Source organism: Gopherus flavomarginatus, chromosome 1, assembly GCF_025201925.1.
Source record: "Gopherus flavomarginatus isolate rGopFla2 chromosome 1, rGopFla2.mat.asm, whole genome shotgun sequence".
NCBI lineage: Eukaryota > Metazoa > Chordata > Testudines > Testudinidae > Gopherus > Gopherus flavomarginatus.
In genome coordinates, this window is record NC_066617.1 from 26680811 (window position 1) to 26706939 (window position 26129).

The 26129-nt window shown below is 44.2% G+C and overlaps 1 protein-coding gene across 2 annotated transcripts in view; it reads left to right on the forward strand.

Annotated features, from left to right (window-relative positions):
• FAM185A (family with sequence similarity 185 member A) overlaps positions 1-26129 on the forward strand; it is an 87018-nt gene that overhangs the window by 45485 nt on the left and 15404 nt on the right. Inside the window, exons 6-7 of one of the 2 annotated variants that reach the window (XM_050936953.1) lie at positions 21897-21992; positions 24708-24842. In XM_050936953.1, the coding sequence (XP_050792910.1) occupies positions 21897-21992; positions 24708-24842 (231 nt within the window). The remainder of the gene's footprint in view (positions 1-21896; positions 21993-24707; positions 24843-26129) is intronic. The other variant, XM_050936954.1, reaches the window with a different exon arrangement.

A 26129-nucleotide genomic window follows, 5' to 3' on the forward strand; every position in this document is an offset into this window, starting at 1 on the left:
TCTTTAATTTCAGAAAAAAGACTGGGGTTAATCTCATCTCCATTTCAACAAAATGATTTTTGTTTGTGAATGGTAAAACACTGCTGAATTATCTCAGGGTACGTCTACACTACGGGATTATTTCAACTTTACGTAAACCGGTTTTATAAAACAGATTGTATAAAGTCGAGTGCACGCGGCCACACTAAGCACATTAATTCGGCGATGTGCATCCATGGTCCAAGGCTAGCGTCGATTTCCGGAGTGTTGCACTGTGGGTAGCTATTCCGTAGCTATCCCATAGTTCCCGCAGTCTCCCTCGCCCCTTAGAATTCTGGGTTGAGAGCCCAGTGGCTGATGGGGCAAAAATCATTGTTGCGAGTGGTTCTGGGTAAATGTCGTCAGTCATTCCTTCCTCCAGGAAAGCAACAGCAGACAATCATTTCGCGCCCTTTTTCCCTGGATTGCCCTGGCAGACGCCATAGCACAGTAACCATGGAGCCCATTCAGCTTTTTTTTTTTTTTTTTTTTTTTTTTACAGTCACCGTATGTGTACTGGATGCCGCGGACATAGGCGATACTCCAGCGCTACACAGCAGCATTAATTTGCTTTTGCATGATAGCAGAGATGGTTACCAGTCGTTCTGTACCTTCTGCTGCCAGTGTAATTTGGCAATGAGATGACGGTTATCTGTCCTTCTGTGCTGTCTGCTGCTATCATGGGTGCCCCTGGCTGAGATCGGCCGGGGGCGCAAAAGCAAAACTGGGAATGACTCCCCGAGTCAATCCCTCCTTTATGGTTTCTAAAAATAGTCAGTCCTGTCTAGAATATGGGGCAAATGTATGAGAGAAGCAGTGTATCAGGGACTACAGCTGCTCTGTGTCAGATCCCGCAGAAATGATGAGCTACATGCTATTCATGGGGGGTGCCCCTGCAACAACCCCACCCGTTGCTTCCCTTCTCCCCCAACCTTCCTGGGCTACCGTGGCAGTGTCCCCCCCATTTGTGTCATGAAGTAATAAAGAATGCAGGAATAAGAAACACTGAGTTTTTAGTGACATAAAATGAGGGGGAGGCAGCCTCCCGGTGCTATGATAGTCCAGGCAGGACATTAAGCAGTGTAGGGGAGAGGAGCCCAGCATCCCACTGCTATGATAGTCCAGGCAGTACAGAATCTTTTCTTTTCACATGAAAAGGAGGGGGCTGATTGAAGCTCAGCCCCTAGTTGCTACGATGAAGACGGTTACCAGCCATTCTGTACCATCTACTGGGAATGACCGGGAGTCATTCCTATTTTCACCCAGGCTTCCCTGGCCAGCCTCACCTAAAGCCAGCCAGGAGCACTCACAGGTTGATTAGAAGGACGATTACCAGTCCTACTGCACCGTCTGCCACCGGGGAGGGGAGAGGAGCGGATACTTCACTGCTGCAGCATCGCTTCTACCAGCAGCTTTCAGTAGACATAGGGTGACATTGAAGGAAGTCAAGAAATGATTTCTTTCCCTTTTCTTTCACGTGGGAGGGGGAGTAAATTGACGAGCTATTCCCTGAACCACGCCAGACAATGTGTTTGAACCTACAGGCACTGGGAGCTCAGCCAAGAATGCAAATACTTTTCGGAGACTGCTGGGGACTGTCGGATAGCTGGAGTTCAGTACCCCCTCCCTCCCTCCATGAGCGTCCATTTGAGTCTCTGGCTTCCCGTTACGCTTGTCATGCAGCACTGTGTAGCCTGTAGATTTTTTTTCAAACGCTTTGGCATTTCGTCTTCTGTAACAGAGCTTTGATAGAACAGATTTGTCTCCCCATACAGCAATCAGATTCAGTATCTCCTGTACGGTCCATGCTGGAGCTCTTTTTGGATTTGGGACTGCATTGCCACCCGTGCTGATCAGAGCTCCACGCTGGGCAAACAGGAAATGAAAATCAAAAGTTCGCGGGGCTTTTCCTGTTTACCTGGCCACTGCATCCGAGCTGAGATTGCTGTCCAGAGCAGTCACAGTGGTGCACTGTGGGATACCACCCAGAGGCCAATACCGTCGATTTGCGGCCACACTAACCCTAATCCGATATAGTAATATCGATTTTAGCGCTACTCCTCTCGTCGGGGAGAAGTACAGAAACCGATTTAAAGAGCCCTTTATATCGATATAAAGGGCCTCGTAGTGTGGACGGGTACAGCGTTAAATCGGTTTAACGCTGTTAAAATCGGTTTAAACGCGTAGTGTAGACCAGACCTCAGTGTTCTCTTGTGTACTGTACATATGAGTTCAGGGGTGGTTGTGACTCCCTCTGTTTGACTTCAAATCAAAATTTACTGGGCCTGATTCATCACTGCAGTTTTGTGCCAATGTAATTCTAGTGATTTCAGTGAGGTAAAACTGGAGTAACATTGTGGTGAATCAGGTGGACTTTCTCTCTTGGGTCTACAATGTGAGCACTCAAGGAATTACATTTTTGTAAATGAATACAATTATGGAGCTAATTCTGAAAGGTTCTCAGTGTTTTCTGGTAGCACCAACTGAGCTCAGTGACCCTACCACACAAGCTCTTTGTAGAATTAAGGCCTTTTAGAAATATCAAAACCTGAAAATAATAGTAATTAAAAAACCAACATCAACATTTCTTAACAATAAATGCAACAAATCTCCTCACAAAAGTCAGTCATGGAAACCACAGACCTACACTCAACTTTCCAGACTCTGCTTTTCCTTCTGTCAGATGAACTGTTTGATGATGACGGTGTTACACGACTACAGTTTCTTAACACAGGAGTTATCACTGTCTACTAACAGATGATGAATAGTTTCCATAGTTAACTGAGCTCAGTTCTAAATATTAAGAAGTGTCTGACAGTTGAGAACCATTTTATCTTTCAGATTTACGTGCCTTAGTGAATAGTAACATTTTACTTTTTCCTCAGGAGATCACAAAGCTATTTGTATTCATTTTCAGGCTTTTTTATGGACATTTTCAAAGGAAAAAATAACTTTTTAAAGAATCATATACACTTAGGGGACACTGGGTGAGATATGATAATACCTTTCACTTACGTGGTGTCACTTCAAGCTCTTAAAGTGCTTTACACAAGTGGATAAGTATTTTCTCTGTTTTACAGATGAGGAAACTGAGGCACATAGTGGTTAAGTGGATTGCTAGAGCTCACACAGCGACTCTGGTGTTCTAGCGCTTAGTGCCTTCCTATAACCACTGCACTATGCTACCTGCCTGCAGGTACATATATTTCCAAATTTTAGCAAATGAATGTTATTCCTGTTTGTATAAAGTTAGTAATACAGCAAATAATATGATTTCACACAAACAGGAATGCCAGTCATTAAATAAAACTAGTTAATTGAATAATATACCCATTATATCTCTCAATGACTCTATAGTATCTTGCTACTTAGTGTGTCCTTAGTATATATATCAATCTCGTAGGAGACCAACTAACACAGAGGTTAGGTGTTGAACTTATTTTCAGGATATTAATCTGTGAGACAACAGGAAATCATACTAATCAGCTATTCCTTATTCTTGCAAAATTCTGATTTAATAGTCAGTAGGAATCAAGCAACAGTTATGTATTATATACTTGGTGATCCAATCACAAATTTAACAGGAATTGAGGGTGTTCAACTACGTTCCCTGTAAGCTGCCTGACCTGCTCTCCAGGGACGCACAGGCAGGCGGGGAGAGACGCCTATTCCCTGGCCCAGCCCAGGCTCTCTGGAGCGAGAGAAGACCCTTGTCCAGCCCAGCCCAGGGCTGCCAGAGCTGCCAGGTAGCGGAGCCCCTCCCTCGGCCCGGCCCAGCCCCACCAGAGCTGCCACTGCTGGGGAGAAGCACCTGTCACCCAGTCCCAAGCTGCTGTGGTGAAAGAGGGCTGTGGGGGCAGTCCTTTCTCCCCACTGCAGCCCCAGGGCAGTATGCACCCCTAATCACTCATCCCTGGCCCCACAGCAGAGCCCACTCCCCTAGCCAGAGCCCTCACCACGTCGCACCCCAGCCCTGAGCCCATTCCCACACTCCAAACCCCTCGGCCCCACCCCATGAATTTTGTATGTGCACCAATGTAAAAGTAATGTGTCACACATCACCTCCATATTAATGTACATATCAAAATTCATTCCACGCATGGATCTAAAAAATTAGAGGGAACTCTGGTGTTCAACTTCTTGCAGGATTGGGCCTTTAAAATAAGCATACTGAAGCAGGAAGCATGTTTTTCTCTACAGCATGTGTTTACACAGTGCTAAGTATGCTCTTAGTGATTAACAACTGTGAAATAATTTTGATGTGTTTGAAAGTACTGTGCTGGAAACGTCTCAGTTTGGACCAAATAATATGCAGCTTTTAAATGACTTGTTAATTTAAATCAACCCAGCCTTGTTTTATTTCTGATTTGATTAAATCACTGCTGAAAATGGTCCTTAAGATATTACCAGAATTCTTAACAGTTTCACAAAGGACAACAAAGAAGGCTTTGTGTTCAGCACCAGTCCTATCTTTCCAATTTATAGTTGGCACAGTCCTGCTTGTAATCACTCATTCCTTGCTGTTATGCCTTGTTCCCTTGAGGTCTTCTCTGCTGCCAGGACAAATTTCTTTCTGCCATCCTACAGCTGTATTAAAAATAACGTTCAAGTCCTACTTCCCTGCATGGTAATGTTTACATTTCAGCTCCAAAATGTTCTGAGATAGCAAATCTTTACTTTGAGTTTGGTCTGTTGGAAATGTGAGAAAAATGGGGAGTTCTGTGCTGGCCATGCTATTTCAAATAGGAGGGAATGACCCCAGATATTCTGTGGATTGAAGGCAGAGTTTATTTTCAACTGCCAGCCTTATGGATTGTATTTACAGGATGTAGGGTACTGCTTTTGAAAGAAAGATTTGGCACATGGACACAAGGAAACTCAGGAAAGAACAAATTTGTCAGTCTCATTTTCTTACGTTTCATTGCCAACTTTTTCACCAACCTTCAAATATTGAAAGACATGAAGTGATTCTGTCCCACTTCCTCACATCATGACCCTCTGTCTGTACAGGACCTGGAATCACTCGTTGCCTTGGATTTGTTGTACTTAAAATTTTAATTTCCAGTTAAGTGTTAAATATTTGTCAAAACACAGATATCTGATACTTGAAATTGGGGTACAGTACTAAAGTGAAAGTGAACTGAGCAATCTGCAGGTGTCCACAATGATGTGAGAAGGTTGCTATATGGGACCATTGCTTGGAGGTTACCCAGGACTGAAAGACAATACCAAGAATTAGGTTGCAAATTCTCTCTCCTATGAAGTAGTATTGTTTGTGGAAAACAGAAAAGATGCTCAAAATATATGCAGCATAATTGTGTGAGGAAACACCCAAATATAAGTTGTGTAGCTTCAACAGCATGCTCAGAACTGTGGGCTGATTTTTATCTCAAACACTAACACCAGGTATGACATGCTGCAGTCCTCCGATGCCTACTTGAAAACTGGGCTGTGTCAGGATGCCCGTTTCACTTCTGGGGATCAAGATCAACATTTGAGTGCTTATGCACTGATATGAGTACCCAGGTGTAGGACTAGATGCCTATCTTAAGCATTCAAGTGTTTAAAATTACACCCAAGATTTTTAATTTGGTATTTTCCCCCTAATAAAGATGGAAGCTCCTCCTCAGCAACTGTTCTTAAGTATTTTTATATTATTCGTGTCCACTTCTTCACTTCATCTAAATACACAGGGTGGCTCCAGGCATCAGCGCACCAAGCACGTGCGTGGGGCGGCAAGCCGCAGGGGGTGGCCCGCTGACAGCTGTGAGAGCGGCAGTCAGGCTGCCTTCGACGGCATGCCTGCGGGAAGTCCGCCGGTCCCACAATTTTGGCGGCAATTCGGCAGCGGGTATGCCAAAGGTGCGGGACCAGCAGACCGCCTGCAGGCATGCTGCCAAATCCGTGTTACCAGCAGACCTCCGACAGGCATGCCGCCAAAAGCCGCCTGACTTCAGTGCTTGGGGTGGCAAAGTACGTAGAGCTACCTCTGCAAATACAGCTACCAAAATAATTATCACCTTCTTCCTCTTCCCTCCTTTGTCAGATACCCTCCCTTGTTGTGTCATGTTGAATTTAGACTGTGTGGTCTGGGCAGAGACCGTGCATTGAAAAGCACAGCAATACTAAAAACTAGTGTATCTGAGAACAAAAGTACAGCCTCTGCCCTAGAAAAATAATAATAAAATAATAATAATAAAAGCACATACTGAGTCAGACCAATGGTCCATCTAGCTCACTATCCTGTCCTTGACAGTGGCCGGTGCCAGATGCTTCAAGGGGAATGAAGAGAACAGGGCACTTTTGAGTGATCCATCCCCTGTTGTCCAGTCCCAGTTTCTGGCAGTCAGAGGCAATCTAGCAATATGAGTGGAGCATGGGCATAGGTGCCAACTTTCTCCAATGCCAGTGGGTGCCCATGCCCCCCGTCCCTTTTCCCGCCCTGACTCCACCCCATCCCTGCCCCTGGCCCTGCTCCCATTCCAACCCCCTCCCTAAAGCCCCAACCTAACTCCACCCTCTCCCTGCTCCTATTGGATCCCTTCCCGAAATTCCCGCCCCAGCCCCACCTCTTCCCCCAGTGCGCTGCGTTAACCCTCCTCCGCCCCTCTGCTGCGCAAATCAACTGTTTTGCGGCGAGATCGCAGAGGAGGTGGAGGTGAGCTGGAGCAGGGGGGCGGGGCCACAGGGAGCGGCTGCACCCACCAATTTTTTTCCATGGGTGCTCGAGCCCAGGAGCACCCACGGAGTTGGCACCTATGAGCATGGGGTTGTGTTCCTAACCATCTTGGCTAACAGCCATTGATAGATGAGTTCATAGAGGATATTCTTTTTTATTCTAATTCTTTTTGAACCCAGTTATACATCTCTATCTGGCTATAACGCAACCCAATATAAGACGGGTTTGCATATAGTGCGGTAGCAGCGGGGCTGTGGTGGCACTTTAAAGGGTCCGGGGCTCCGGCTGCTGCGGGGAGCCCCAGGCCCTTTAAATCACCGCTGGAGCCCTGCCGCCACTACCCTAGGGCTGCGGCAGCGGGGCTCGGCCAGCAATTTAAAGGGTCTGGGGCTCCGGCTGCTGTGGAGAGCCCTGGGCCCTTTAAATCACCGCCGGAGCCCTGCCGCTGCTACTCCGGGGTTGTGGCAGCGGGGCTCAGCGGACGATTTAAAGGGCCTAGGCACCCCACAGCGGCCAGATCCCAGAGCTCTTTAAATCACCACCGGAGCCCTGCGGCTGCTACCCCAGGACTGCAGCAGCGGGGCTCACCGGCTCTTTAAAGGGTCTGGGGCTCCAACTGCTGTGGGGAGCCCCGGGCCCTTTAAATCACTGCTGGAACCCTGCCGCTGCTATTCCGGGGCTGCAGCAGTGGGGCTCCGCCAGCGATTTTTTTTTCCTGGTCATTTATGAATATGTTGATCAACACAGGTCCCAGTACACATCTTTGGGAAATCCTATTATTTATCTCTCTATTGTGAAAATTGGCTGTTTATTCCTACTCTTTATTTCCTGTCTTTCAACCAGTTACTGATCCATGAAAGGGCTTTTCCTCTTATCCCATGACTCTATACTTTGCTTAAGAGTCTTTGGTGTGGTACGTCATCAAAGGCTTTTTGAAAAACCTGGTATGCTATATCTACTGGATCACCCTTGTCACATGCTTGTTGACACTCTCAAAGAATTCTAACAGATTGGTGAGGCATGATTGCCATTTACAAAAGCAGTGTTGAATCTTCCTGAACATACCATGTTTACCTATGTATCTGATTTTGTTCTTTACTATAGTTTTAAACAATTTGTCTGGTACTGAAGTTAGGCTTAATGGCGTGTAATGGACAGGATCACCTCTGGAGCTCTTTGTGTTACATTAGCTATCCTCCAGTCATTTGATACAGAGGCTGATTTAAGCAATAGATTACACAGCACAGTTAAAAATTCTACAGTTTCCTATTTGATTTCTGTCAGAACTCTGGGGTGAGTACCATCTGATCCTGGGGATTTTCTGCTATTTAATTTATCAGTTTGTTCAGAAACCTCCTCTAATGACACCTCAATCTGAGACAGTTCTTCAGATTTGTCACCTAAAAAGAATGGCACAGGTGTCAGAATCTCTCTCTTATTGTCTGCAGTGAAGAGGGATGCAAATTATTTGTGTAGCTTCTTCGCAACGGCCTTGTCTTTCTTGAGTGCTCCCTAAGCACTTGAACCATCCGATGGCCCTGCTGACTTTTTGGCAGGCTTCCAGCTTCTGATGTACCAAAACATTTTTTGCTGTTAATGTTTGTGTCCTTGGCTAGTTGCAGATTCTGTCTTGGCCTGCCTTATTATACTTTACTTGCCAGAGTTTATGCTCCTTTCTGTGTTCCTCAGGATTGATTTCCAATTTTTAAAGGATGCTTTTTGCCTCCAGTTGCCTCTTTAATTCTGCTGTTTAGTCATGGTGGTATTTTTTTGGTCCTCTTACTGTCTTTTTTTAATTGAGATATACATTTAGTTTAAACCTCTATTATGGTATTTTTAAATAGTCCCCATGCAGTTTGCAGGCATTTCATCAGTGTGACCTTTTTAATTTCCATTTAACTAGCTTCCTCATTTTTGTGTAGTTCCTCTTTTTGAAGTTAGATGCTACTGTGGTGGGTTTATTTGGCACTTTTCCCCCTACAAGGATGTTAAATTTAATTACATTATGTGCTATTACTGAGTGGTTCAGCTATATTCACCTCTTGGACCAGATCCTGTGCTCCATTTAAGACTAAATCAAGAATTCTCTCTCCCTTTGTAGGTTCTAAGACATGCTGCTCCAAGATGCAGTCATTAATGGTGTCTAGAAATTTTCTCTCTGCATACTTTCCTGAGGTGACATATACCCTGTAAATATGAGGATAGTTGAAATCCTCCATCATCATTGCATTTTTCTGCCTTTGTAACCTCTCTAATCTCCCTGAGCATTTCACAGTCACCATCCTAATGAGGTAGTTGGTAATATATTCCGCTATACTCTTATTGTTCAAGCATGGATTTTCTACCCATAGAGATTCTGTGGTACAGTATAAGTCATTTAAGATACTTACTTTATTTGACTCTTCTTTCTTTCGCATACAGTGCCACTTCACCAGCGTGACCTACTTTATCATTCCTGTGTATTTTGTACCTTGATATTACTGTGTCCTATTAACTATCATCTTTCTGCCAAGTTTCCATGATGCCTGTTATAGTCATATCCTCATTTAATACCAGGCACTCTAGTTCGTCCTTCACTCGTATGTTTTGTCAATATTCAGTTGCCTGCCTTCACATGTTTATATTTAAATAGGACTCTTTTACATTTCACCATTCCTTACTAGCGCCTCCTTGTACTTTACCAACTTCTTTCCTGTTCTCTTCACTAGGATATAGAGTTCTCCCTTCAATAAATTTGTCCCTAAGGGATGTCTCTGGCCAGACCATGTGGTTCTTCATACCTGTCAGCTTACCCCCAGCTCTTAGTCACAACATGAGTTTTCTTGCAGCTTAAAAGGATGCATTGTTTTTTCTTCTGTCCATAATCTCATTATTTTTATAGTACACATCTGTCCACTGTAATGTTTTAATCTTATACAGTATGTGTTTTATAGTGCTTTGCATGATGGAGCCACTGTCCTGACTGAGACCTCTGCACATTACTGTAATAGAGCTATTAAGTAACAGTAATCATTTAAAAAACATTCATCTCTTGAAGTTTTTAATAGTTCTGTTCCTGTCCTAGAGACTTACAGACCTTTAAAAAACTGCCAACAGCCATTTTATAATGAGAAAGCAACAAATGCATGTAGATGAACATTTAATCCACAGACAGACCCTTCAGTTCTTCAGATCCAAAAAGTGAGAAATTACTCCCACATGATATACATTTCAGACAGTGGATATGTAATGAGGCACTCAAATATATTCCTATCCAACTTATCTCCATCAGGCAATATTCCCATTCAAGGATGGTGTATGAAAATGTTTTATAATATATGCTGCCTGAATCAAAATGTGTTGTGGTTTCCATGTCTAGCGTAGTGGCTTGGATGAACCGATACCTGATAATAAAAGAGCATTTTGATTAATTTATGGTTTCTTAAATACCAACATTTAAACTGCTGTTAATCTCTACAGCTGATGTGCTGTATTCAGAAAGCATGTTCATTATGTTTCAAACATAGAGACAAATTTTGCATTCTATTACATCAGTTTAAATCCAGAGTACTACTGTTGTGAATTAAACTACTTTCAAAGAAGAATTTGATTCATAGATTTGATCCAGATTAATTAATTCTTCCTTCCTGGAAGGAAGAAGCTATGAAGTAAGAGACAGCTGCATTTGTTCATTGTAAATACATGATAAAATGCAGGCTCACCTATAACTCTGTAAAGGATTAATTTCCTTTAAAAATATGCTATCGAGTTGTAAATAAAGATTACAGTTGTAAAGATGAAGTTAAGTCCTGAAATGTTCAAAAATTTAAAAAGAATTACCAGAAGACTGTTGTGATGCAGTGGACTCCTTTATGCGTCATCATCTTATCTTTTAAAACTTCCCTTGAATTAAAGAAAATGTCATAGTATTTAATGGTAATGTTCAGGCTGCACAGACAAACCCTCTCACGTAACTTTATCAGGGAGTCTTACATAACTCTTTACTTGCATTTAACTACTGACAGTAGCATTCCTGACAGAATGCTGTATCTCTTCATAAGAATCTGTCCCATGGTGGAAAAAAAATGAGCCAGAAGTCTCTTCCTTCCCATTAATCTTTAGGGCTGGCAACCTCCCATGTTTTAAACAAGTTTATAGTATTAAACTGCTTGGGTCAGGTGGCTGACTAAAGTGAAAAAGATTATAAAAGTCTGGACATCTAATAGCACCAGGGCAATATTAGGTGAACATCTGTGGATAGCTGCTACAGGTGAATCTCATCTTATGTGGGGGTTCCATTCCGTGGTTAGCGTATAAAGTAAAAACTGCTTACAGTCAAAATTACATTGAGTTGAATGGCGGGCGGAATCGCCCGCACTACAGAAACAGTATTTAAATTGTTATTTTTCTCTTTTTTTTGTTTTGTTTTTTGTTTTTGCTGACTGCGTAGAGCTGAAATCGCTCATCTTAAATGCTCAGACCTGTATAGATATATGAGGCAACCCCTGCAATCCTTTTCTCGAGTCCAGATCCTCCTGACTGATTGAGCTGTGATTGGCACACAGCCAGGGAGAGAGGCAAATGCAGCCTCATTCTTGACCTGATGCCAGCAGATACCAGCTTGGTGCCTGGCACAAGGTAGAGCAGTTTTAGTGCTTCTTTGTGTTATGATGGCTGTTCTGGAAGATGGGCACTCTGGCCATGCTCTCTCTTCCCTGGTCACCATCCTCCATTTGAGTTCAGCAGAATTGGTGGCATAAAAACTGCTACAGAAGCCCTATGCCACTGTAGGATTCCCTTACACCAGGAGAGTCTTCCACTGGCCAGTTAAGAAGAGTTTAAATAATCTGCTTTGCACCTCCGGAGTCATGAGATCTGATTAATTTCCTTCCATCGTTGCTTTGTCTCCTTAACCAAATCTTAATCAAAGTCTGATCTTCCTTTCATTGAAATCCTAGGGAGTTTTGCCATTCGTTTTAATGGGAACAGAATCCATTAGTACTCTTGGGAAAACTAAAGAAGTTTTACTGGAAATATTCAGATATAAGTTAAGGACAGTTTCTGTCAACATTTTTCTTTATTATTTCCACTTATAAGTGTCAGTATGAAGGGAAATAATTGATTGTCAAGCTATGGAACTGTTCTACCCTATGCTGATGTACTGAATGTTTTACTGGGATGTATCAAGTTCCACTTTTTTTGTAAATTTATTATTGTCTGTATTTCCTGTAGTGGTGTGATTTACGTGGGTCACTATTTTATATAGTACTTTGCAAGTAGGAGATAGCGTGAATTGTTTTGGACAAATTCTGGTTGCTAGATCTCGGAGGTCATTTCTGTACAATCAGTGGCTTTTCTTTTTCTGGAATCTTAAGATAAATCTTTGTGTGATGTCTGTTAATTTCTTTCATGTTTTTCAGTTTTCTGTGATACCTTCTGTTCCTCACTTGGTTCAAAAATAGGAAAAAATGCTACACAGCACCAACAAAAGTGCAGCTTTATTTTGGTTGTGATTGTCCTCCGTTTTAGCCTTGTTTCCTTATGACCCTTACAAAGAACACCTTTTAAGACTCCCCGTCCCTGCAGCTATGTTAGGCCTGGTCTACACTTAAATTTTAGGTTGACAGAGCTACGGCACTCTGGAGTGTCAAAGTCCACAACCCTGAGCGCATTGCTGTGCTGGCTTAACCCCGTGTATATGCAGTTAGATCAACGGAAAAATTCTTCCTTCAACCTAGTTCTGTCGCTTGGGGAGGTGGAGTTCCTACAGCAACAGATAAATCCCTTCCATCTCTGTAGCCTGCGTCAACATTACAGGGTTACAGGAGAATAGCTCCAGCGCCATAGCTATGCCTCCAAACCACACACAGTGTAGATGTGACCTAGGCATCTCGAGTGTACCCATTAACATAGTATCTCTGCACCTATTGATTCGTACATCAACCCTATTTCATTTTCCCAGTCACTCTTTCAGTTTGACATTCCCTCTTGCTAATACTTAGTATCTCTGGGGGTTCTCCTCCTTCTTGATATGTAAACTCCAATTTGATCCTGATCAGTGGATTCCAGGTTTCACCATCTTAATATCCCCATCTTTCCATTTTCATTTCTGGTGAAGTATAAACTCTAACCAAGCTGGTCTCCCCACTGATTGCCTTTGTTTCCATAAAGCAAAGAATGTATCAAGGACATTTTGCTTCACCACATTTTTGTACAAGTAAATACCTAGATCATTGAAGTTGTTTGCGAATACCAAGTAATTTGACCTAGCCATCTTTTCCATTTCCTTTAGAATGATTCATCCTTATGTTTCCCTTTCAGTTGTCTGTTCGTAAAAGATTCTGAATGTAAAATATCGTATACTTTCTCTCCAGCTTTTAACCTCAATAGTTCATTCATATTAGCACCCTCTAGAACTAGGTATGTATTTATATATAAAATAACTCCCCCTCTATTTCATCTCCTTTTTCTATTTTCTGTCTGTATCTTCTCCATTAACACTTCAGTTGTGTCCTTTGTCCCACCAAGCTTCATTAACTGTTGCAAGACCATACTTTTCCTGCAGCATTATTCATTTAAATTTCAGACTGTTTTGTTATCCAAGCTTCTCCAGCCTCTGTTTTTTAACCCGTTGTTATATTTCCTTCTCTAACTTGTTTGAGAGAGAGAAGACGACAAAAGAAGATTTAAACACAGATATCACAAATATCAACTTCATCAGCCTTTTCAAAAAGAAAGATGTTGACTTTTAAGTATTAACATAGCACTGTTTATGTTCTACCATCTAGGCATTTGTGTCTCGTTCATTACCTAACATCAGAGAGATATTCTAATAATTATCATAATATCATTTCCAAAAGCCCAGTTCCACGGTTAAACATGGATTGTAGTGTTGTATTTTTATTTTGTTTAAATCCCACAGAGTGCTCAGTGTTTTCCAAACATAGATATAATCTCATCCCAAGGAACATTTAGTGCCTGCCCTAACTTGAGAAAGGTGTACTGTGGGCAGGAAAGTGTGGAGAGGTAGAGGACATGCAGAGGGTGTATAGGGGGAGACCAACATGCATTGACCAGTACAACCACTGATCACAGCATGCACAGAGGAGGCTGGGGCCTGACCATTTCAGTTAGAGGTATGGTACGTTTTCAGCATCGTAGATATCAAGAAAACACTAAATTCACACATTGGTCCAATAAAAGATATTATCTCACCCACCTTATCTCTCTAGAGCCACAAAGGTATTTTGGCACTTAACTGCCACCTTAGGTGCCTCAGTTCAAAATTTAGATCCTCAAACTAGGGCTGTCAAGCAATTTAAAAAAGTATTAATTGTGATTAATTGTGCAATTAAAAAAATTAATTGCATGATTAAAGGCACGATGAAAAAAATTAATTGCACAATTATTCATGCTGTTAAACAATAATAGAATACAATTTATTTAAATATTTTTGGATGTTTTATACATTTTCAAATATATTGGTTTCAATTACAACACAATACAAAGTGTACAGTGCTCACTTTATATTTATTTTTTATTACAAATATTTGCACTGTAGAAAACAAAAGAAATAGTATTTTTCAGTTCACCTAATACAAGTGCTGTAGTGCAATCTCTCTATCATTAAGGTTGAACTTACAAAGTAGAATGATATACAAAAAAACCTACATTAAAAACCAAAACAATGTAAAACTTTAGAGCCTACAAGTCCACTCAGTCCTACTTCTTGTTCAGCTAATTGCTAAGACAGACAAGTCTGTTTACATTTACAAACTGCTTCTTATTTGCAATGTCACCTGAAAGTGAGAACTGGTATTCGCATGGCACTTTTGTAGGTATTTAAGTGCCAGATATGATAATCATTCGTATGTCCCGTCATGCTTCAGCCACCAATCCAGAGGACCTGCTTCCATGCCGATGATGCTTGTTAAAAAAATAATGCGTTAATTCAATTTGTGACTGAACTCCTTGGGGGACAGTTGTATGTCTCCTATTCTGTTTTACCCGCATTCTGCCATATATTTCATGTTACAGCAGTCTCATATGATGATCTGGTACATGTTTGTTTTAAGAACACTTCCACTGCAGATTTGATAAAACGCAGAGAAGGTACCAATGTGCGATTTCTAAAAATAGCTACAGCACTCAACCCAAGGTTTAAGAATCTGAAGTGCCTTCCAAAATCTGAGAGAGACGAGGTGTGGAGCATGGCTTCAGAAGTCTTAAAAGAGCAACACTCAAATACAGAACTGGAACCACCAAAAAAGAAAATCAACTTTCTGCTCATGGTATCTGACTCAGATTATGAAAATGAACATGAGTCAGTCCACTCTGCTTTGGATCATTATCAAGCAGAACCAGTCATCAGCATGGACGCATGTCCTCTGGAATGATAGTTGAATCATGAAGGGACATATGAATCTTCAGTGCATCTGGCACATAAATATCTTGCGATGCCAGATACAGCAGTGCCATGCGAACACCTGTTTTTCCTTTCAGGTGACATCATAAACAAGAAGTAGGCAGCATTATCTCCTGCAAATTGTAACCAAACTTGTTACAATGGGTGGACTTGTAGGCTCTAAAGTTTTACACTGTTTTGTTTTTGAGTACAGTTATGTAACAAAAAAATATCTACATTTGTAAGTTACAATTTCAGAATAGAGATTGCACTACAGTACTTGTATGAGGTGAATTGAAAAATGCTATTTCTTTTGTTTGTCACTTTCACAGTGCAAATATTTGTAATAAAAATAATTTAAAGTGAGCACTGTACACTTTTAAATCTGTGTTGTAATGGAAATCAATATATTTGAAAATGTAGATAGCCAAAATATTTAATAAATGTCAGTTGGTATTCTATTGTTAACTGCGATTAATTGACAGCCCTACCTCAAACCCATGCTTACCTGTTGCCTGAATTCCCCAGGTTCCTACATTTTTGCTAGTAAAATTCTCTAGGTACCTAAATTTCTCTCAGTGGGCATGTACAAAGCTGCCTAAGTCCTGACACCCTGATCTGCTCAGTTTCAAACTTACAGTGGTCTCTTCAGACTAGGTATTTCCCCACCTATTGTCCGTGATCTGACAGGCATTCTCAGAAGCCTCCCTAGAGCATGCCTACTAGATTGGGTCCTGCATGAAACAGCCACAATGATGACAGCAACTGTGGGGCTACCATTATACTAAGTAGACCAGTGGTTAGAGCACTCATCCAGGACATGGGAGACCCATGGTCACGTCCCTACTCTGCATGATTCAGAGCAGCAACTTGAACCCAGGTCTCCCACTCCCAGGTGAGTGCCCTAACCACCAGGCTATGGACTATTCTGGGGTGGATCTCACTCACTCTTCTATTGAAGCTGTTCCACTTTGTATGAAACACTGAAGTATTCAGGGGAGCAGAGACCCTGCAGCAATCTATAGCCCAATAGTTAGGTCACTTACCTGAGAGAGACACATTACAGTCCCTGCTCCACTGAATATTTAAGTATTTTAAGGAAAGTGGAACAACTCTGCGTGCACTTGCATCACAAGGGTTTTGCCTCAAATATAGAATTTATTTTTTAAATGCAGTCTCTTTAGTTGAATTGGAAGTCTGGCAAATTTCTAACGGTCAGCCTTTGAAAAATTTTATTAAAGCTAATGTTAAAAAAAATTATATAATACATAGGTTGAGAAAAATGTGTCTGTACATCTGGGTATAGTGCTTAGATTATCCACAAATACAAAGTTTGTTTTTAAAGTCCTATGATACATAGAGTACATAATCAGCAATAACCTAAGTGTAGGTGAACAGATTTGACAATACAGTTTAAAATCTGAATACTCGGATACATCACTCATGATAAATTATACAGAGATTTGGTTGTGGAAAGCAAAATATAACAATGAGTGGAGATTGTCCCTCAGTAATTGAGAATTAGGTAGGTTGTCCATTTAGAAAATACTTTCCTCGTGGATTGTGTTTCAGTTACTGTTTCTCTGATGTTAGGAAGAAGGAGCCTCCCTTGGTGGAGAATCCCGGAAGAGCTTTTTTTCAGGAGAGTTTCTCTGAAGAATTGGCCATAGAAATACTGTATTTGAGGACTGGGAACAGATAAGGGCAGGGCTGGTGCAAGGATGTTTCGCGCCCTAGGGGAAACTTCCATCTTACGCCCTCCCCCGTCCCTGAGCCCCTGCCCTAAGGCGCCCCCCACCATGGCAGCTCTCCCCCTCCGTCCTGAGGCACCCCCCCTGTGGCAGCCCCCACCCTCCGCCCTGAGGCACCCCCACCTCAGCTCACCCCTGCTCCACCTCCTCTCCGAGCACACCGTCGCTGCTTCACTTCTCCCGCCTCCCAGGTTTGTGGCGCCAATCAGCCTAGGCACCAGAAGCCTGGGAGGCGGGAGAAGTGAAGCAGCCACAGCATGCTCGGGGAGGATGCGGGGCGGGATGAGCTGGGGCGGGGAATTCCTCTGCGTGCCGCCCCCCCCCTTACTTGCTGCAGGCGGCCCTCCCTGCGCTCCCTTGCCCCAGCTCCCTCCACCTAAATGCCGGCAGCGACTGGGGCAGCTGAAGATCCAGCTGCTGCGGTCGCTGCTGAAGAAAATGCCATCCCCCAAATCCTAGCACCCTAGGCGACCGCCTAGGTCGCCTAAATGGTTGCACCGGCCTTGGATAAGGGTTGGTTCAATAATCTCTGATCTCAGCTGAATGTGACTTACTGTACTATACAGACAGTTAGCGGCAGTTCTCCTGAGCAATCTGGTTAGTGTGTCACTCTCCCATGAAGCGTCCAGGCGGGTAAAAATGGTCTTGTACTGAGCCAATTGTTTGCTTATGGTCCAGTTTCAGCAAAATCCCTTTCAGAGTTCTGTGGAGGCTGCTCTGTTACTGCTGTTTTAAATGAGCCAAAAGATGCTGTCAGTTTCCCAGCTGACTAGAGCTGGATTGGCCACATTTATTTTTCTTCTTAATATTTTCCTCTCTAAGAAAGCAGCTTTAGCTTTGGGAAAACATTACCTTCCCATGTTGTTACTCTTATAATTGGTGTGTTGGTCTGTTACAACTGTGGGTTGAGAGCTCAGTTAAAACAAAAAACTGCAGACCAGTTCAGTGATTGCTTATTGCTAAAGAAAACAGAAAAGCTTAGAGCATTATGCATGGATTCTTCTTTTCTTCTCCACTACTAATCAAGCATGTTGTTCTCCAGAAATCGTCCCTATGTCAAATTGCCAAATCAGCTCTAATTAGCTTCAGTCAGACTCATGTATGTAGTTTTAGCCATTTCTGGCAGATTATCTCTTTTATGCACACGCAAAACATCAGAAAAATGGAATGGTTTCTATCAACCTTTCACATTCCTTGCCAATACATCCTTTGGATAAAAGAAATTCACAGTGGAAAGATTTGTTCATTCCAATTGCTGTCTGGACAAAAGATTTTTAGTTCACTTACCATTGATCATGCTGCACGGCTTGATATTTTTTCAGATTTTTACAAATCTCTGGAGTTTCTGTATACTTCTTAAATTAAGATTGGGGTTTAGAATCTTTATCTACAGAAAAAAATATTCCTTAGTTTGTTCAAAAGTTAATTCTTCAGACTTTGAGTATAACATTGTTGAAACTTGTTTACCTGAAGCCTGAATGAATTGCAAGCACAATGACAGGAAATGGAGACAATTACAGAATTCTCTCCATCTCTGGTTTGCCCTTTTTGAAGCATTGTATGTGCGTAGTCATTCCTTTAGAGAGTCTTCAGTTGTCATAGATGAAAACTGATAATATATGAAGGAAAACAGATGTATGCTGCTTTCTGAGAGAGGAATGAGATATCAGACCATTATCTGTATGTGCTAGTTTTCTATAAATATCAAAATTCAGTAATTTTCTCTCCAATTCAGTAAAATTAAAATGTTGGGAGAATATCCTGTCCCCGTAACAGTGTTTCCCAACCCATTGGGTTGTACCAAAATTGGAGTGCCAGATTGTTTCAAAGGGTCATGTTGTGGCTGCTGTCCCATGGGTTTGCTTGGCTCACCTCCCTGTTCCAGGCACTGCAGCCTCTGGGGTCCCAGCGATACTCACGATTGGCCCAGCTAACAAGATGACGGGAGTCTGGAAAGGTCAAATTTGAGTGAATGGCATTGCAACCCTATGAGCCAGGTCCCAACTCCACTCACACAAATTTGTTCAGGTCTCGGGTATGGGGCCAAGCCTGAGCGGTGCTGCAACCCCGGAGGTTGCATCAGCCAGAGTGGAGAATAGGGTTACCACCTTTGAAATGCAAAAAAATGGCACCTCCTCCCCTCAAGGCAAGCCTGCCACAACCCCAACCACAAAGCAACTCTGCAACCAGGGCCAACCACTAGGCAAACTAGGCAGCCAGCTAGGGCGCCAAGATTTGAGGGCACCAAAAAGCAGTGTCCAAAATGTCTGGGATGCTCACCCGGTGCCAGCTAAACGTGTAACCCTCTTCCCGCTACTGTGCGAGGAGGTGCTGGGGCTTTGATCAGCTCCGGCCGGCTCGGAAGTGATGTCATTCCTCCTCCGGCTGCTGGGGGCACTGCGCTGCTCTGGCTCTTCCCCAGGGTCCCCGCCCCGCTCAGCCCCGCCTTGCCCCCACTTCCCTGAGCTCTGCAGCAGGGCTGGGCCTGCACTTACCAGCAGGGGGAAGTGCAAAGAGGCGGCCCCAACTGTGCTGCCGGTGAGTGCTGGGGGGTGGTTTCCCCCTGCCCTCTAAGCCAGCCCCCCCTGGCGGCCTGCCCCCCCAGAAGCCTGCCCCTCCCACTCCCGCTCCTCCGGAAGCCTGGGGCGTTCCCTCTTGAGGAGGTTGGGGGCACCTCTCCTCCCCCATGGGGGGGGCTGCGTAGGCTCCCAGAATATCTAGGGATGGCCCTGGTACCTGCCACCCTGCCTGCAGCCAGCCCCTGCTGCACCTGCTGCCCTACTTCCAGCCAGCCCCTGCTGCACCCCCTGTCTCCAGCTAGCCCCTGTCACATGCCCTGCCTTGCCTCCAGCCAGCCCCTGCTGCACCCCCTGCCCTACCCGCAGACAGCCTCACACTCCCTGCCGCACCCCCTGCCCTGCCAGCAGCCAGCCCCCTGCCCTGTCCGCAGCCAGCCCCTACTGCATCCCCTGCCCTGCCTCCAGCCAGCCCCACACCTCCTGCCCTGCCTCCAGCCAGCCCCTGCTGCATCCCCTGCCCTGCCTCCAGCCAGCCCCTGCTGCACCCCCTGCCCTGCCTCCAGCCAGCCCCTGCTGCACCCCCTGCTCTGCCTACAGCCAGCCCCTGCTGCACCCCCTGCTCTGCCTACAGCCAGCCCCACATCTCCTGTCCTGCCCGCAGCCAGCCCCGCAGCCCGAGCCCTGCCCGCAGCCAGCCCCACATCCCCCATCTCCAGCCACCTCTTGCGGTGCCTGCAGCCAGCCCCACATCTCGTCTTCAGCCAACCTCTGCTGCACCCCCCTGCCCAAAGCCAGCCAGCCTGCCCCACACCCCCTGCTCGCAGCCAGCACCACACTTCCCTGTCTCCAGCCAACCCTGAACCTCATCTCCAACCAGCTTCGCATCCCCTGCCCTACCCGAAGCCAGCCAGCCCCACGCCCTCCTGTCTCCAGCCAACCCCTGTCGCACCCCACTGCCTGAAGCCAGCCAGCCAGCCAGCCCCACACCCTGTCAGGTTATTCATTTATTTTCATTAAATATGTAGTCTAAATAATGAAATGAATAAATTTTCAAACCGGATGTGAATTAATTCTAATGAACAATGCCACATTATGCAGTATTCATTTTTGAAAGTTTGTAATAAGTGATGCTCCGGAGGGAGGGGCCAGAGTAGGGGGCGCAAGGTGGAAGTTTCGCCTAGGGTGCAAATATCCTTGCACCGGCCCTGTCCGCAACTCACCCCTTAACAACCACTTATAATATCTAGAGAGAGCACACGTATAGATAAGACTGATAACATCATTTTCTTACTTAAACTTTGGAAGTGGGAACACTGCAGCATCTTTAGCTGGATACAGAAACTTTTAATATTAGATATCCCAGTGTATTGTGATGATAATGCAAATCTTTAGACCCACATACATGAGGGGTTTGGGGTGCAGGAGGGGGCTCTGGGCTGGGCCAGGGGGTTGGTGTGCAGGGCGGTGAGGGCTCCAACAGGGATGAGGGCTTTGGGGTTGGCTCAGGAGGGGATTCCAGGTGGGGGCAGGGGATTGGGGTGCAGCAGGGCCAGGGCTCTGGCTGAGGGTGCGGGCTCTGGGTTTTGGCTGGGGATTAGGGGTTTGGGGTGCAGGAGGGGACTCTGGGCTGGGGCAGGGGATTGGAATGCAGGGAAAGGAGGTGCGGGGTCCCAGCAGCACGTACCACAGCTCTGAGGAAGCGGCCGCCAGGTCCCTATGGCCTCTAGGCTCTGTGTGCTTCCTTTGTGCCGGCAGGCGATGCCCCCGCAGCTCCCATTGGTTGCAGTTCCTGGCCAATGGGAGCTGCGGAACTGGCACTGGGGCAGGGGCAGCACTTGGAGCCTCCCAGTCCCTGGCTGCCCCAGCTCCTGGAGACTGCAGAGACCTGGCGTCCACTCATGGCAGCTATGCGGAGCCAAGGCAGGTAGGGAGCCTGTTTAGCCCTGGCCCCCCACTGCACTGCCAACCGGACATTTAACAGCTCGGTCGGCAGTGACAACCGGAACCGCCAGGGTCCATTTTCGACCAGGCATTCCAGTTGAAAACCAGACACCTGGCAACCGTATATGTATAGTGGCTTTCTCTGAGTGAAATCTATCTACCCCACAGAGAGGTTCAGTGCAGGCCTCATTTGAAGGCTTAAGTGATGCTTAGGCTTGTGCTGGCTGTCTGCACAGGGTTGACGTTCCCCCTCTGTAGCATGCTAGAGATGCCATGATTGGGCCAGTGGTGCGGAATGGTAAAACTTCCACTCTGGGAGGATGGTGTAGGCCATGGCAGCTTCCACAAACCCAGAAGCAACAAGATGGCTGCTCTGTGCTCAGGTCAGAGAGGAAGGTTTCCTGCATAAAGCCTGTGTACTATGACATTGCATGTCGGATAGGAGTCTGATCCTAGCTAGATGAGGGAAAGCTATATCACAAAAAATACCAATTCATTATCCGAGTGCCTGAATCCAGCTCAGAGTTTAATATTTTGAAAATTACTTCAAAAATCCTAGAATAAATGTTGTTCTGACTTAATCCTTTTACTCTCTCGTTTTTCAGAATCATCGGATGGATGTCTAAAAGCTTCTACACGTCGGGGGGCAATAGATGTTTATGTTAGTCAAGTGAGAAAAGTGGATCTGAAAAGCCAGAAAGGTGAGCAAATTGGAACATTTTATGGCAGCCTTTGATATAAAGGACAGTTTTATGAGATGGTAAAACTACCCACTCTCTATATTTAAATAATTACAGTAACATAGTAATTCTTACCTAATTCATAATTAGAAAATCTATATTGGCTCTTAGCACAGTAAGCACTGCAGGTGACAATGGTATTTAAAATAGACCCCACAAAATCATCTGGGGCTTTCATTTCAGTGAGAATCTTACACTTTCTACCTTTCTTCCAGCAATCTTCCCCACCAAACCAGTAGAATCCTGCAGAACTGACTAGGATTGTAATCCCCCTTTGCCTCATCAATGCCATTTACTCCATGCTGCTGTAAGGTGTGTGGAACTGATGAGGCTCATATTTCATTTCTCCATGCCCTTTTCCCATGAAAAAATGACTGTGTGTGGAGACCATGAAATTAAATTGGCAAAGCAGCAACGCAAGGGAAGGCAGAGCCAGAGAGATGACACATGCCTGAGCACATGGACATGTTGTTAAATGAGCTAATTACTCTCCTAATTTCTGCTATCTACTTACTTACCTATCACAACTTTACATGTTAAAACATCACTCTTCAAAATCTGGATTTACCCCTTTCCCATTTGAAAGAGCACAGAACTGAAGGTCCTATTATAGTAAAAATTCTCATGCCTTGCAGGTGTTTTGTGTTACAGTGTTGAGTAATGTATTTGCAAAAGCCATTATACAGTACTATTCATTCTCATTTCTGTTATACCTTTGCACATTCCCAGTGTTTCTGTGTGGTCATTTGTCTTTGGATAACCCTCCCCTGTTATCCCTGAAGTGGGGAATAGGTCCGGTAGGAATGCACTGTTCAGCAAGAGAGGAAAGAAAGATAGTGAATTAATTCCTGTGTGCTATCTTTTGTTGTCCTGCACTAGCCACTCCATCTCCTGTGATGGGAAGAACTATATTCACATTACTACCTAACCAGGTGTGGAATTACTTCCAGTAACTCACATTAATGTTTAACCATCGAGAGAGGGAAATGTGTTTCTTCAGTGTTATAACAAAAAAAATTATTAAACTGATTTTCAAAACATACTCTGATATCTGTTCCAGTGAAGACAAAGACAGAATAGGCCAAATTCGGCTCTCAATTACACCAATGTAAATCCAGTTGACGTCAGTTGACATCAGTGGAGCAGAACCTGGCCTGTAATGTCAAAATAACTGAGTGTTTGTCAGGTTTTATGGGCTAGCCCAGGGATTGGCAACCTTTGGCATGTGGCCCATGAGGGAAATCCGCTGACAGGCTGGGACGGTTTGTTTACCTGCAGCGTCTGCAGGTTTGGCTGATCACAGCTCCCACTGGCCGTGGTTTGCTGTTCCAGGTCAATGGGGGCTGTGGGAAGCGGTGTGGTCCAAGGGATATGCTGGCCGCTGCTTCCCACAGCCCCCATTGGCCTAGAACGGCAAACGGCGGCCAGTGGTAGCTGCAATCAGCCAAACCTGCAGATGTTGCAGGTAAACAAACCATACCGGCCCACCAGCAGATTTCCCTGATGGGCCGCATGCCAAAGGTTGCCGATCCCTGGGCTAGACCATTGAATTTGACCAAGCAGGACATGAGGGTAGAGAAAAAGTGTCTGTGAGCCATCTTTCCATTCCCCTGATCTGGCTGGTTCTTCTGTGCCCATCATAAGTTATGGCAGCCTGAATTATGCTGACAGTTGTAGGTAGGGTCAGAAACCAGTGACATAGTGCTGAGGATATACCACCCTGGGAGTCCCATACACAAGGGGAATCCCCAGCTGCCTTATCAAGGTAGCTCTCTGACTGCTGTGTGCTGTGTGGAGTAGGGATAGGATCAGGCCCTGTATGCCTATTGTTTGCATTTTCTTGTACAGGTAGCATCATGGATATTACTTTGGAGAATTGATATATAAATAGTGTATCAAAGTACTAATTATGTTCTGAGTTGGGCCTACAGTATTTATGTGGCTATATAAAAATGAAAATTTTTGCAAAGTGAAAGCAGGAATCAGACTGAAAATAAAAAACCTTTATTCAGAAAATGTGGTTGAGTTTTTTTGTGTTTTGCCTTCACGCACAGAGGATAGCTACTGAAGATCCTTGATCTAACTATTCCAAATATGTCTCAGACTGGTAACTGGATGACTCAGCTATTAGTCATACCCAACAGGAGGCCCACATTTAGGGAAAGTTCTTCAGGATTGCTGTTCCAATAGAGGCCAGACTTCCAGTTTTTAATCTCAAAGTTGTGGTAGTGCAGATTACTGAAGCTGTTGTAATTTTGCTAACAGATCATCTGTAAAATGTAATTGGCAATAGCTGTGGAGTAGACAGCAATTTATTCCCAAGCTAGAATCGACTGTGAGGCTGCATCTTCTCAAAGATTGTGAAGTTCTAGCTCTATGCTATAAGGGGAAGATATCTCAGAAAATAGCTGTTTGTACTGCTGCGCAATCTTCTGTTTGCAGTAAATGAGCATACGTGTGTCCACAGGAGTGCTTTTTATCCTCCTGGAGGCAAGAAAAGAAACCAGCATCTCTGAAGATTCTTGAGCAAAAATAGGACACTCTCTCTCTCTCTCTCTCTCTCTCTCTCTCTCCCATGTAAGCTCAGAAAAGAGCAGAATAGTGGGGGCCCTCTCTCTGTTTGCATGCTTTGTCTTGGATATTAACATTCATCTCTTTCATTTTAATTTATAACAGGCTCTATTACAGTCAAGGTACCTGCCTCTCTTAAAGCTTATTTACAGTTATCTGGAAGCAAGGTTGATGTGAGCTCAGAGATCCAGTTACAGGAAACCCAGTGTGCCCCTAAAGAGGGTCACATAACTATTACTGGTAAGACTTGCTTTTAATAAATCTATCTGGCCTAAATAAAACATAGATATGTTAGATTATGGTTTTATTGCTCTTGGCTTCTTCCTATTTTGTCTATTTCAACTTCTGAGGTTTGCTTGTGCCAATGGCCTCCACATCAGTTATTAGATGCCTTTTTTATTTCATGCCTTCGTAAATGCCATGAGAATACTGATCACCTGTTTCACTAATTAGAGTTGTAGGGCCAAATTCATCCCCAATGTAACTTCATTGACTTCTGTGGAGCTACACTGGCAAGAATGTGGCCCACTGATTTTTAGAGAGAGTCTGTTGTTGGTTTAGACAGCTGAGTATAATTAAATAGGTGACAAGCAAATGTATATTAAAATATAACACAAGAATCTTTACAAATGTGTTCTGAGTGCCTCTGATAACCAGGGTAAAAGGGGCATGCAGTGTATTTTAGAAAAATACATTTATAAATTTTATACATGATGCTCCCTCTGTTGGGAGGGGAGCCCCTGACTGCCCCCAGTAAGAAAGAGAAGAATGGAGCAGGCACATTGGAATTCAGAGGGGTGAAAAATGGGGGAAGGGGGATGAAAGGATGTTGCAGGAGCCAAAGGGGAACAGGAACCAGAGTGGGCAGGAGCTGGGGGATAGTGCATAAGAACAGAAAGGAACAGTGTCAGGAGCCAGGGAGCAGGGCTGCCTGTAGGAGGGGGGATAGGGCTATGTGGGGAGGGGCTGGAGCTGGGATGAGGGAGTTGATAGGAGCAGAGGGGACAAAGACAGACTAGAAGCACAAAGCAGCATCTGTAACCACTAGAGCACATTCCTGTGCAGAACCTAGAACTGAACCTAGGAGTCCTGAGCCTCTGCGTTCCTCTGCTATCTGTGAGCTATCTATAGCTGTGAAATCCACTGGCAAAACGTGTCTCATCCCCCCCTCTAGTGACTGGTCCACATAGAGGATAACAGCCTACCATTGCTACCAGTCACTCCATTTAGCTTAGGTCTGTGCGATGGAACTGAAGGTTCCCTGCCCTGCTAATGACCCATGATGGAATTTGTTTTTTTCATTTTGCTTTTTTAAAACTGTAAGAAAGCACACACACAAATCTATATTAAAAGAATATTAAGGTTACAAAGTCAAACACTCAAAATGCAAGGAATTAAGGGTGCCTGTGTAATATTAATTTGGCCACCTTGTGCATATGCATTATGATGCCATCTTTAATTACATGATCACCACCTACTATTTTTCCCTCCCTCATTCAGTGCACAGTGTGTAATATAGAGAGGATA